Raw genomic sequence first — 14,366 nt, 5'->3', positions numbered from 1 at the left:
TTTGTAACTGGCTGACCAACCGCACTGAACATGTAGTCCTCAATGGAACTGCATCTACATGGAGGGAAGAATGCAGTGGAGTACCACAAGCCTCTGTTTTAGGCCCAGTACTCTTCTACATCTTCATCAATAATTTGGATGAGGGGATAAATGGGGAACTCACCAAATTTTCAGACGACACCAAGATGGCAGGAATAGCCAACACCCCAGAAGATAGGCTTAAGATACAGAAGGATCTTGACAAACTTGAACACTATCTAACAAAATGAAATTCAATGGTGAAAAAAGTAAGGTTCTACATTTAGGCAAGAAAAACAAAATGCATAGGTACAGTATAAGTGGTACCTTGCTCAATAGTAGTAACTGATCGGGATCTTGGAATCCTATTGGACAACCATTTAAATATGAGCCAGCAATGTGCATCAGCAACCAAAAAAGCCAACACAGTTCTAGGCTGCATAAGCAGACGGATTGAATGAAGATCATGTGAAGTGTTAATACCACTTTATAATGCCTTGGTAAGGCCACACTTGGAAAGACTTCATTCAGTTTTGGTCGCCATGATGTAAAAAAGCTATGGAGACTCTAGAAAGAGTGCAGAGAAGAACAACAAAGATGATTAGGGGACTGGAGGCTAAAACATATGAAGAAGGGTTGCAAGAACTGGGTATGTCTGGTTTAATGAAAAGAAGGACTAGGGTTGACATGATAGCAGTGTTCCAATATCTCAGGGGTTGCCACCAAGAAGAGGGAGTCAAACTATTCTCCAAAGCACCTGAGGATAGAACAAGAAGCAATGGGTGGAAACTAATCAAGAAGAGAAGCAACTTAGAACTGAGAAATTTCCTGACAGTCAGAACAATTAATCAGTATAACAACTTCCCTCCAGAGGTTGTGAATGCTCCAACACTGGAAGTTTTTAAGATGTTAGATAACCATTTGTCTGAAGTGGTGTAGGGTTTCCTGTCTAGGAAGGGGGTTGGACTAGAAGTCCTCCAAGGTCCCTTCCAACTCTTTTATTCTGTTCTGTTCTATTCTATTCTATTCCCTTTTCTGATAAGCAAAGTTAGAAGGAAGCCAGTGGCAAGTTGAAATTTGTATCATGTGAGATCCTTGCTTAATGACCCACACAATCCTTACTTGACAATGGTAACCAGGGAATGCCAGTTATGCCATCAATAAGCAGTTTAGTCACACAATATTAAGTTTTATGATTTCATCACAGCTATGGAAATGCTGAGTTCAATTGCCACTGTTAAGCAAGGACTACCTATAAAATCACTGGAGAAACTATTGGCTATTCTTAGAAGCATGTTGAAATGGCATCATGTCAAATTCACCTTGATGACACTTATTTTTGTCTTTGTATCATGTAATATAGAAGATCATAATAATTTGTTACTTTTTCTACAATCACTATCAACTATAAATTTGTGATAAGTTCTAAATTGTTTTGACTCTTGAAAAAGTGCAAGAAAGTGGATCTTAAATTAATTAGCTATGTTTAATACATAGAATAAAAATGTTCTTATTTGAAAATACCACTGGGTGTTATTTCATGCTGTATAACATTTTCATTTTCAAAAGTGTTGGGTAAGGTTACACTATTATTTCAACAGAAATGTTGGTTATATATAGCACAATACTCTAACAGGAAAGTCAAAAGGTCTTGACTATATTTGCTACTCCACATCCCTATCTACCCTAACTGCCTTGAAGTTGAAGCTGTGAAGGACTGTTTCATCAACCAAGAAAGGATGCTGGAATCCTTAGCTTTAAGCAGAGATGTCTAACCTTGGCAACTTTAAGACCTGTGAACTTCAACTCCCAGAATTCCCCAACCTGTCTGAAATTCTGAATTCTGAAAGTTGATGTCCACAAGTCTTAAAGTTGCCATAGTTGGACACTCCTGACCTAAAGGAATGGCAGCCCATTAATAAAGCAGAATTTGGTTCTACCACCAGTAATCAATCTGCCACTAGGCAGCATTCAAAAGCAGTTGCCAAATGGGACTAGCTTTGGTGCTAAATCTTCAATATAGAACTAAGTTTATTCTATATTTAAGCTTAAATTATATGCTGTGATCTCTATAAATTTTACTGATGTTTCAAATAGAGAAAGCAGATGATTTGTAATTAATAGTTTAATACAACTTAAAATACATTTACTTATAAGAACAATAAGGTAGTCATCCTTGGAACAACTGAAATTGTTACCTGTCCAGCCATGCTAGGAGACTTTTTGCTGCTCCAATCAAATCCACCACTGAGGTAAGGAAATCATTTGGTAATTTTCTGCTACTCCTACCATCATAATGACCGCTCCTCCTTCTTCCTGTGATAAAGTTCTGAAGGTTTTTGGCAGATGCATTTAGTTTATGAGAAAGTGTTTTTAGGTTCTCAGTTTCTAATCCGTAATTCTGCATTTTAAAAAAGGACACAAAAAGTTTATTCTTATTAATAACATTTTAATGCTTAGCCCATGAATGCATCAATTATTATTTCTTGCATAATTTTACTTCTGTGTTAGAAGTAGAAATTAAAAATCTATCAACTATAAATTTAAAATATGACTATTATATATTTCCATAGTAAAATGGTACTTTTTAGTTAAAAGAAACAAATATTTACGAAAACACTTTGAATATTTATTTGAAAAAATATACAAGAAACATTCAGTTTAGGTATTATATATGACATTTATAAATTTAACCATTGTTCTGAATCTTTAATACATTACAGTATAGGGTATTTTCAATAGAATTCTTATTTTTTGAAAATTAACATTTGATCTACTTTTCTGGACCAGAAATTCTCACAAATCCTTATTTGCTTCTTTTTATAAAACTTTATGTTTCCTAGAAAACCTTCTCCTTAATCATTCTAAGACCCATTTGCAATAAAATCCTTAAATTTCTTTCTATAGAGTAGAAAATTCATAAAAATCAAATAATGCTTGCATGAGATCAGTCTTATTTCAGGCAAGAGAAAAATCTGCTGCCAAAATGTTTGTGCAGCATGAACTGCTTTGTCAAGATTGAACTGTTTTGCTTCTTTCAAACCTTTATGCATTTCAACTTGCCAATGAACTGGGGGAAGGGGGGAAGGGGCAAATGGAATGCAGAGAATGTATGTGGAGATTGTGAGAGGTTGGCAACCATCAATGTTATCACTGCAGGTGCTGGAGAAAGAACAGTTATGGGACTGTTCCCATAACAAAAGGACATCTCATAATTAGACAGTGTGATCACCTAGGCATGGGGAGAAGAGGAAGCTATTATTTAATTAGGCAAGCATTTGAGAGGGAAAATGAGAAGTGGTTTTGTTTCTTCAGTACCAAAATGGTGCAGCCAATGAAGTTTTACTTTTGGGAATTCAAAACTCCCAAGAGTGTTTCCTTATTTTGGGTTCACTAGTCAGACAATTGATATTTAACCAGCTCTCCCTAAATTAATAGAGCCTACTTATATGCCTCTGAGAGAGCTGTAACCTAATGATGTCTGGACTGCAGCAAAAAGTTGATGCTGCAATGAAGCCTGGATTACTCCCTCCTCGGGAGGCACTGGTAGCCACCCAAGCTGACTCGGGGGTGGAGATGGTTGTGACCCGATCCAAAATGAGGGTGAAGAAGATAGAGCAGCCACCAGTGTGTGAGAAAGGAGTCATGGCCTGACCCCTTTGCCTTGACCAAAGACGCAATGGCTGAGCAAAGTGGGGAAGGCACCTAAATTAGAGTTCCACTTGGTCCCTCCAGGAGTGGCCGTAACTCAAAGAAGCAATGAAAGGCCTGGAGGGTTGCAGACTGGGAAGAACCAGGGGAATGGAAATTCCTGCGGCATGCTGTAGCCCTTCTGTGGAGCTGCTGCACAAAAGCTTAGGCAGAATGGAGATGAAAGGAGCAGTGTGAATAAAATCCTCAGTCCCGGGAGCAGGGCTTGGATGGACCAAACTTCAGCAATCCCATCCCTGTCTCCACCCTAATGGGTGAGACTGGGGAGTATGGCCCAAGAGCTGGGGTTCCCCCTGGGAGGTTGCTCTCTCTCCCATGACTGCGGGAAAAGCCCAGGGTTTCCTGCAACAGCAGGAGCTCAGACTCAAGCGGTCCCATATGCTGTGGGACTGTCACCAGGCAATGTGCTGGTTCAGGATGACTGAGAACCTCTGCCTCTGAAAGCCATGTTTGACAGGCAACGGGAAGTTAGCCTATTTCCTGAACCAGGTGTGGAACTGTTTGGAGCAATACGGAGCAATGTACCCAGATGAATTTGACCACGTAAATGCCATCTCTTCGAATCTAGAAGGTGGCAGATTGGGTGATGTACCTCCATGATGAAGGGGCACCAGAGTTGGAGAATGTGGATGTCCTCCTGGACAGGTTTGGAGACCCTGTGCAAGCCCGCTGGACAGAATCCAGGATCTGTGCTATAAGACCGGGGAGTAGGCCAGTAATCAAATACATCTGGAGTTCTGCAGCCTGGCTAGAAGCTGAGAGGGTGGCCAGAATATTTGCTGGTCTACCATTTCTGAGATGGACTAAACAAGGAGCTGTACCAAAACTGCCTGCCCTGAGGGATTCCAGATGACCTTGGGGCATGTTACCAGCTGGCAAACACAGTGAAACTAGACCTGTTGGAGTACTGGCAGCACATGGTGCATGAGGGTCACCACGATGAGGCCAAGAGAAAACCGTAGAAATGGTGGTAGACTTTAGGAGAAATCCTACCGTACTACCACCTCTTTCAATACTAAACAACACAGTATCAACAGTTTCACATTTCTAGGTTCTATCAAATTCAAGACCTAAAATGGATACCTAACATCAAAAACATCATCAAAAAAGCAAAACAAAGAATGTTCTTTCTGCACCAACTCAGGAAGCTCAAACTGCCCAAGGAGCTGCTGATACAGTTCTACAGAGGAATTATTGAGTCTGTCATCTTCACCTCTAGAACTGTCTGGTTTGGTTCTGCAACCCAACAAGACAGAAAGAGACTTCAGAATCAGAACTGCCGAAAAAACAATTACTGCCAACCTGCCTTCAATTGAGGACTGTACATTGCATGACTCAAAAAGAGGGCTGTGAAAATATTTACAGATCCTCACATCCTGGATATAAATTGTTTCAACTCCTACTCTCAAAACAATGCTATAGAGCACTGCACACCAAGATAACTAGACACAAGAACAGTTTTTCACCGAACGCCACATCACTCTGCTAAACAAATAATTCCCTCACCACTGTCAAACCATTCACTAAGGCTGCATTATTGCTACTAGTTTTCGCATCATTCCTATCACCCATCTCTTCCCACTTATGACTGCAGGATTGTAACTTTGTTGCTTGTATCCTTATAATTTATATTGATGTTGATATTGTTTCCTGACTGCTTATTTGTACCCTATGACTATCATTGTGCTGTACCTTATGATTCTTGATGAATGTATCTTTTCTTTTTATGTACACTGAGAGTATATGCACCAAAGACAAATTCCTTGTGTGTCCAATCACACTTGGTCAATAAAAAATCTATTCTATTCTATTCTATTCTATTCTATTCTGAGAGATGCCTGCCAGAATGCAAGGGACCAACAGCCCTCCCTCTAAACCAAAGGAGACCCCATGGCACTTTCCCAGAGCTTGCTTCCGATGTGGGAAAGAGGGCCATTGAGCAGCCAATTATCCAGTCCCGCAACCCATGTCAATGCCAAGGGGTTTGAACCAGCAAAAGGCCAAGAAGGTGCCAAGGAAGGTAAATGAGAAGATGTGGGTGGGAGATGTTCGGCAGCTGCCAGCACAAATGGCTGCTTGGACAGGGACTTCCTTGAAGAGCAGCTGGATCTGGCGTCCAGAGAGGTTTCTTGAAAGACTTCCGTAAACCAATGATTTCCTGAAGGGAAGACTGAAGAGAAGGTTGGTTTGGCACGACCATAGGATGGCAGTTCATGGTCTGTGCTTGAAATTTCCTTCATAACCCTGGGCTTTGGAAGAGGGCAATCTGTAAAGGCCATCCCAGAGTGCTGATAGGAGTTCAAAGTAAGCGAGGATTTATTACAGAGAGGCTGCAGGAGTCGTGAGTGGCTTAACAGATTCCTGATCTTGGTGGAAGATATTTTATCCCAAAACACCTCAAGAGACTAAGGGGCTCAAAGAAGGAGTGGGGTGGTTTTTTTCTTCTATCCCTCCCTTTATAGCAGCAAGAGGAATACACTGAGTGAAGACTGGAGAATTTTTTTCTTTTCTTCTCTGAACTGTCTGAGGAGCTGAATCTAAACTTAATTAGTTAACATAACAAAGGCCAGCTGTGAATAACTCTGATAACATGGCTGCCTTCAGGGGGAAATGAGTTAACTATTGAAGGTCTGAAGAAGAACATGACAGTGCATTTTGTTAAGTCTGTATGTTGTTAGTCTGTATCTGGATAGCTTGTGGAAGAGTGACATCTACTGGAGAAATCGGGAATTTTTCCCCCTATGGTATACCTCATGAGAAAACAGAATTTTTGGTGACTATACCCCTTAGATAACAGAGACCTGACTATTGGAGAACATTGATGTTAATCTTTGGACATTATTAAAAGAAACAATCAGAGATAGAGAAAGAAGATTTAATGGACCAAGGGGACTCAGAATATTTATATAATTACTTAATACAGGAGGGTCATATGTAAGGTTGAACTTAAAGGTTAGGAATTAATGTTATAATTCTACTATCAAAGAAACACATTGTTATTGTCATTGGGTACCCAATACATTGGGTATTGTTATTGCTATAAGATTATTAATTCCACCATTTTAGATATTATTGGCATTAGTATTGATTAATTAAGGAGATGGTTTGATTACAATATAATTAATAATTATAAGGAATTCACCCTTACAATTGACTCTTAGATTAATAGAATAGATTAACAGATTAATAGAAATATAGAAATAGAGGAATATTATAAGTGTGATATATATATATATGTATGTGTACACATATACACATTCATACACACATACATACATACATACATACATACATACATACATACATACAAATATGCAAGTCTCTCTCATTCTCTTTTTATCCTATGATAGCTTTTTTCACAGAATATACTAATCTAATGATATACAGATTATACTACCCCTTAATACTACACCTTAATACTCCTTAAAATTGATTATTAGGTAGAGGGAGGAGAGGGAGGGGGAAGCAGGCAGAAAGAAAGAAAGAAAGGAAGGAAGGAAGGAAGGAAGGAAGGAAGGAAGGAAGGAAGGAAGGAAGGAAGGAAGGAAAGACAGACAGACAGCAGACAGACAGACAGACAGACAGACAGACAGACAGACAGACAGACGAAAGTTATGAGTGAGAGAAGAAAGTGGGAGTTCTGGAAAATAACTAAATTAGGGATCCAATTCTTTAAAAAAATGACAAGCATTACAAATTTAATGAAAATTGGCATGGGGAGGAAGCCAGCATCCCAGCTGTCTCTAGCACCCGCCAGCCCTTCAAACCAAAGATCCTCTGAGGATATGCTCCAGAGAGAAAGATCTAATTCAACGAAGGAGCTTCAGATAATATTACAGGTTATGCAAGAGACAATGGCTAAAAACCACCAGGAACTGAAAATTAATAAAGATTAATAAAAACGAACAAACAATAAATGTAATAGAAGGAAGGATGGAGAAGGAGGAGGAATAAATGGAGTTCTAGATTGATCCAGGCAAATAAAGAACTTGAGTTAATGGTCCTCACATTAGAATCGGAGAAAGCGGCCCAATTTCTACGGTTTCAGAATGTAAAGGAAGAAAAAGGCGAGGATTTACCGAATTTAATGACAGACTTTATAGCAAAGGCTTTGGGAATAGGAAATGATGAGATGGCAAGTGAGATCAATGAAACATATAGAATCCAGACAAACTACTCAAAAAAGAACAATCTCCCAAGGGAAGTCCATGTAAAGTTTGTTAAAAAATCAATACGCTACAAGGTGCTGAATAGAACAAGAGACGATCCAATAGTACACAATCATTGATAACTAAGAGTCCTAAAACAGGTACCAAGGAGAATCAGAGAACTAAGAAGGCCCTATCAATTTTTAATATCTGTGCTGAATAAATACGAAATTAACTTCAGATGGCTTATGCCGGAGGGCATACTGGTAACTTGGAGAGATAGAAGATTCAGAATAGACATGGTGGAACAAGCGGAAGATTTCTACAATAATCTTGTTGGGCAGGAGGATGAGGAAGATGAAGGAGAACTATTGGGAACAAGGATGCAAGGACTCAGGGCACAGATAAGAAGAGAAAAGGAACTAGTGGAGACAAGAAAGAAGAAAGAAGTTGTTTTAGAGAAAAAAGGGGAAGAACCAAAAGAAGTGAGAGAGATAAGGGCAACAAGAAGCACACGACCTAAATACACATAGAATCATGTCGGGAGAAATCAAGATTCTATCATTGAATATCAATGGTCTAAATTTGCCCCAGAAAAGGAAAACAACCTTTAATAAACTAAAATGTTTGAATTACGATATAATTGCAATGCAAAAGGTCCATATAACTAAACAACAGATCCAGACCTTGGAATATTCTAGATTGGGTAAACTTTACACGGCATTAGCTGATCAAAAGAAAATAGGACTAGCATTATATGTTAAAGACACGATCTAGACTAAACTAATTTATCATGATGAAGAAAGGAGAATATTACTTGTAGAAATAATGTTAAACCAAAAAAAAGGTGTCACTTGTTGTAATATATGCACCTAATGAAGGTCAGGAAAATTTTTATTATAGACTACATAGCATTATTCGAGAGATGGGAAACAAAAATGTCTGTTTAATGGGTGATTTCAATGCTATAGTTGACCAGAAATGGGACTATAAAAGTGGAAAGAAGAGAAAAGGAGCTAGAAGAATTTTACCCAGGTTATTCTTCCAAATGGCCAAAGAATTAAATATCTATGAAGTATTGTGAGAAAGATGTCCAGAGGGTAAGCAATATACCTTCTACTCGAATAGGCATGAATCCTGGTCAAGGATAGATATGGTCTGGATGTCAATGGAGTTAATTTCGGAAGTGAAGGAGATAAACATAGAACCAATTTATAGGCTGATCACAATCCCATGAGGATTATATGGAAAAAACAAAAGGGCAGTTATCGTTTGTATTCAATAGAACAATCCTAAAGGATCAGTAATATATTAAGAGAGTTAATCAGGAATTGAGATTTTTCTTCAAAGTAAACTGGCCAGGAGACACATCCATACAAAACCTATGGGATACAACTAAGGCATTTATAAGAGGGGTCACGATATTGGCTCCAGCTAGGAAGAAAAAAATTGAGAATCAAAAAATAAGAGAGTTGAAAGAAAGGTATAGAAATTTAGAGAGTGAACTTTAAAAGAAACCACAAAATGGAAGTATAAAAGGAAGTATGAAATTGATTAAACATGAATTGGCTATATTTGAAAAAGCAAAATTGGCATAGTCTATAAAAAAGGCAAAACGAAATTTCTTTGAGAATGCAAATAAACAGGGGCAGAGGCTATCCTATAGGCTGAGGAAGCAGAAGCAAGAGAATTGGATCAATAAATTATAAGATGAAAAAGGTGAGATCTGCTATCAACTAGAGGAAAAGAAAAGGATTACTCAAGAGTTCTTTGAACAATTATATAGAGAAAACCGAGACTATACAAAGGGAGGAATATTACAATATCTGGAAAAGTCAGATCTGCCAAAGATACCAGAGGAAATAAAAGATATGCTCAATGAAGAAATTAAAACATCAGAGATAATTGAGGCCATACAAAGACAAAAGAATAATAAAGCTGTAGGGCCAGATGGACTGCCAGCAGAAACATATAAAGAATTCCAGGATATGCTTGTTCAAACGCTGTTGGAAGTGTATAATGCTGTGTTAAAAGAGGCTAAGACACCGTTATCATGGATGGGGGCTAACATTGTATTGTTACCTAAGATGGACACAGATCACATGTTTATACAAAATTACAGACCAAACTCACTGCTAAATGCAGATTACAAGATTTTTGCTCTGATAATAGCAGAACAGTTGAAAAAATTCCTCACATTATTCATCCACACAGATCAAAATGGATTCCTCCCCAGAAGACAAATTAAAAACAATATGAGAATTATGCTGGACATTCTCGAATATTATGAAGTGCATAATGAAAAACAGGTTGCACTATTTTTTCTCAATGCCCAAAAGGCATTCGGCAACTGCACCACCTCGGCTCTAGGGGTGGGGGGAGGGGAAAGTGGAATGCTGACAATGTATATGGAGATTGTGAGAGCTTGGCAACCATCAAGGTCACCACTGCAGGTGCTGGAGAAAGAAATAGACTATTCCCATAACAAAAGGACTTCTCATAATTGGACAATGTGATCACCCAGGGGTGGGGAGAAGAGGAAGCTATTGTTTATCTAGGGAAGCATTTGCATATTAAAACCAGAGCTGGTTTTGTTTCTTCAGTACCAATATGGTATATCCAATAATGTTTTACTTTTGGGAATTCAAAGCTCCCAGGAGTGTTTCCTTATTCTGGGTTCATTAATCAGACAATTCACATGCAAATACTTATTTTAGAGTGCCTTTCAAAATATTCAGACAGTTGCTTCAGCTGCAGTAATATCACAAATGAAGCTCTCCTCTTTAAAGTACTGAGGAGTTTACAGCTTTTCAAAAATTCAGTATGGCTATTTTCCAGGTAATCATTTGCTGACACATGTGCATGCGCAGAAACTATGTCCAACAGGATTGGCAGTGAAATGCTAATTGCACATAAAGCTAAGCTATAATTTGATTTGGTTTTGTCTTAGGATACTTTGTAATTCACCCACTGCAATTTATTCACAAAATCATAATTACAACTACCATTTAATATGAGGTATGAATTCATCAGTGCCCTGTTTTTTGTTTTGAGAAGAAGGCATTTTGCTTGGTGTTGTAAAAAATAAGTATGATAAGTATGATTTACAATGCTTCCCCTTTTGGAAACAAATTATTTCTGCAAATAATATAATCATTTTTAGTTCAATAAAAATACTTTTTCTTTGAAAAAAGCTAACTTTGATTTTAAAGTGAAAGACTTTTCAACTATGATTTGTACTGCAATTCAATTTTTGTATCACTAAAACTATATATATATTAATATTACTCAAAATCCTTGAAATAGTTTTGCATAATCCCATTGATTAGACAATTTTCATACATTTCAGAACCCTTTTTTTTTATTCTCAAAATATTTACCAATGCACAGAGTAAGTCAACTGCTTCCAGGATAAGCTCTTGATGACCAATTCGAGTAACTCCCAGATCTTCCAGTTCTTGATGAGTAATACGTAGTAACTGGTCTCCACCAATCTTTTCCCTCTCAAAATTCTTGATATATTGTTGCAGGCAGTCATCAAGGCCTAAGACAAAAATAATAATAAACAAAATATTTACAAACTAAAATTGATACTTGAACTGTGTTATCTATCAATGTTAGATTATCTGACATTTTTATCATCTGAATTATATTTACTTTTGTTCCAATATAATTACATGTATATTTAAAAATTATGTCTGGAAGCAAAGTATGCTTAGGAGGGCTTTTTGAAGCTTGAAGGTATTTTTATCTGCACATATCATTGCCATATATATACAGTGCAAGTCATAGAAAAATACCAAGAAGAGGATGTCTGGTTGTACTTCCGGCGCCTTCATAAGCGAGGACTGTGAGCTGTGGCCCTGTTCCGAGCTCTCCCTATTGGAGGGCTCCAATTGGAGGCATAGCCACGCTGGAGGAGGGGGGGTGAAGTAAAGGGAAACCACCTTGCAGGTCGAGGTGAGATACATCTCCCCTCCCTGGCTCAGAAAGCCCCCTCATCCAAAGATGAGCTGCAGCAGTAGCAAAAATGGCTGCCATGAAGCTGGGAAAAGCCTGAACACCTAAAACAATGCAAGAGTGGAGAGACGGTGAATGGTGTATGAACTGGGTAATAGAATATTTTTTGCTGAAACTTGACCCCAAAAAATCCAAGGGGAATATATTTTACAGCAATTTGTCATAGCAGCGTTGCAAGCATTTTGAAAAAAATACTGGAGAATTTAAGAAGGGAAATTTGTTTTAAAAAATAAATAGAAATGTGAACTCTCAAAGCAAAAAGATGTGATATTAAGAAGGCATATTAAAATGCTGGAATTACGATCCCAAACTCTTTTTATTAATATGTGTCAGGCATGCCTCAGCCAGTATCCAAGAAAGAAAACCCCCAACTCCATTTGAGTAGAGATAAAGGTAGTTTTACTACCTTACTAGACATGAAATGAAAGCAGCTAAAGAAAAGCAAGATCTGAGACAAAAAGGCGCAAACGTGTACATATCAAACGTTTACCCAGAGCCCTCCCCCCAATTACCCCAACCCAATGTCCAATCTGCAACATCCAAAGATGTCATGTGGAGTGCATCTTCAAGGGGCTTCATTCTGTTGGTATGCAGAGTCAGTTGACCTTGACCAAACCTAAACACAATCTATCAGCATGCGCAGAAGATGGTGAGACCAAAACTCCCTTCATGAATCTCTTCCAGCACCTGCAATTCCCCTCCCAAATATCATAAGCCTCCAACCTCCCCGTTACTATGGCAGTCGATAGCAAGCAAGCAAAGTAGAGCCTGACATTCGGCCCTCCTGCAGAAAGGACATCATCCCTGGAGAAAAAAATAAAACAGACAACAACAATAACAAAACGTACCACAATTAGGGTTTATCAGGATATCTAGAATGGAACTTTTGCAAAAGTTTAGGAGTTTGTTTCCAGGCCACCAAATATTGAATTCGTCCCCTATGCTTCCTGGAATCCAGGATTTCCTTAACCTCAAAATGTTGTTCTCCTCTGATATCAGATGCCTGAATTGATTGGAGAAGGCTGCAGTGGAAGACTGGATGTGTTTTCCCCAGTCGACGGGGGAGTCTTAGCTGCACTGTGACTGGGTTAATAACTCACATGATTGGGAAAGGCCCAATGAATTTGGGCCCGAGTTTCTAACATGGCAAGGGCAGCCTGAGATATTTAGTGGAGAGGTACACCCTCTGGCCCTCGTGGAAAGGTCCTTGCGCCTTCTGTCTTTTATCGGCACTCTTTTTATATGTAGCAAAAGAGTGACATAACGCATCCCTCACCACTTTCCAAACTTTTTGCATCTGGGCTATCCACTCCTGCGAGGTAGTATCATCTGGGCGCACTTGAGGACACTCTGGAATTGGGACGAACTCCTGCTCTGTAGCCACATGAAATGGGGTAAACCCCATACTTTTGTGCAATGTATTGTTATAGGCAACTTCTGCAAAGGGGAGGAGTTCCACCCAATCGGTCTGTTGGTACTGGACGTAACAACTTAAGTAGCACTCCACCATCGTGTTTGCCCTCTCCGCAGCACCATTGGTCACAGGGTGGAAGGCTGTACTAAATCCCTGTGAAGACCCCACCATTGCCACGAATCTGCGCCAGAACCAGGCAGTGAATTGCACTCTCCTGTCTGAAATTATCCTTCTGTGGGTGCCATGGAGTCTATAGACAGTGGCAATAAACAGTTTTGCCAGCTTCCTAGCAGATGGAAGGCCAGTACATGCTACAAAATGAGCCTGCTTGGAGAAAGGTCTATTATCGTCCAAAATGACCTTGTTCCCTTGGCTGTCCGGTAAATCCACGATGAAGTCCATGGCTATCTGTTCCCATGGACGAATCGGATCTGCCACCTGCTGTAAAAGACCAGGAGGCCGGTCAGGCCAGGCTTTCATAGTAGTGCAAACAATACAACTCCTTACATATTCCTCTATCTCCCTCTTCATGTGGGGCCACCAGAATTGGTGATTTACTAAATAGAGAGTCTTGAGGAACCCAAAATGTCCAACCGAGCAAACGTCGTGGCAGCACTGCAGCATGGCCACTTGTATCACACTTGGTACATATAACTTCAAAGCCTTCCAGGCAAAGCCCTCTCGCTGTGTTAATAAAGTTTGATTTTCTTGAAACCACTGGTCCATTGGGAGTACTGCTTTGATTGCTCTGGAGAGGTCCTACTCCTGGGCATACAGGTCTGCTGCCAGTGGGGCCTTTTGAGTGGCTAACACCCTAGATTGTAAGGTCAGGATGACAGCCTGCACTAAATCCTCCCTTTTATTGTGGTACTATGGTTTGTGGGAGAAAGCATCAGCTAAGAAGTTCTTGCCCCCTGGTATATATTTTAATTGGAAGTTGAATCGCTGAAAATATAAGGCCCATTTAACTTGCTTTGGCAACAATCTTTGTGGGATCTGGAAGGCCTCCAGATTCTTGTGGTCCATCCCAACTCAAAGGGTATCTCTTCCCCTTC

The 14,366-nt window shown here is 39.3% G+C and overlaps 1 protein-coding gene across 7 annotated transcripts in view; it reads right to left on the bottom strand.

Moving 5' to 3' along the window:
* CNKSR2 (connector enhancer of kinase suppressor of Ras 2) overlaps positions 1–14,366 on the bottom strand; it is a 270,841-nt gene that overhangs the window by 199,096 nt on the left and 57,379 nt on the right. For all 7 annotated transcript variants that reach the window (XM_087726468.1, XM_087726467.1, XM_014057257.2 and 4 more), the window contains exons 2-3: positions 11,258–11,421; positions 2,217–2,419 (exon numbers count right to left, since the gene is read on the bottom strand). In XM_087726468.1, the coding sequence (XP_087582594.1) occupies positions 2,217–2,419; positions 11,258–11,421 (367 nt within the window). The remainder of the gene's footprint in view (positions 1–2,216; positions 2,420–11,257; positions 11,422–14,366) is intronic.

Source organism: Thamnophis sirtalis, unplaced genomic scaffold (assembly GCF_051295495.1).
Source record: "Thamnophis sirtalis isolate CommonGarterSnake01/CBP01778 unplaced genomic scaffold, rThaSir2_p1.2 scaffold_12, whole genome shotgun sequence".
Taxonomy (NCBI): Eukaryota; Metazoa; Chordata; class Lepidosauria; order Squamata; family Natricidae; genus Thamnophis; species Thamnophis sirtalis.
This window is presented reverse-complemented; position numbering and strand designations above follow the sequence as displayed.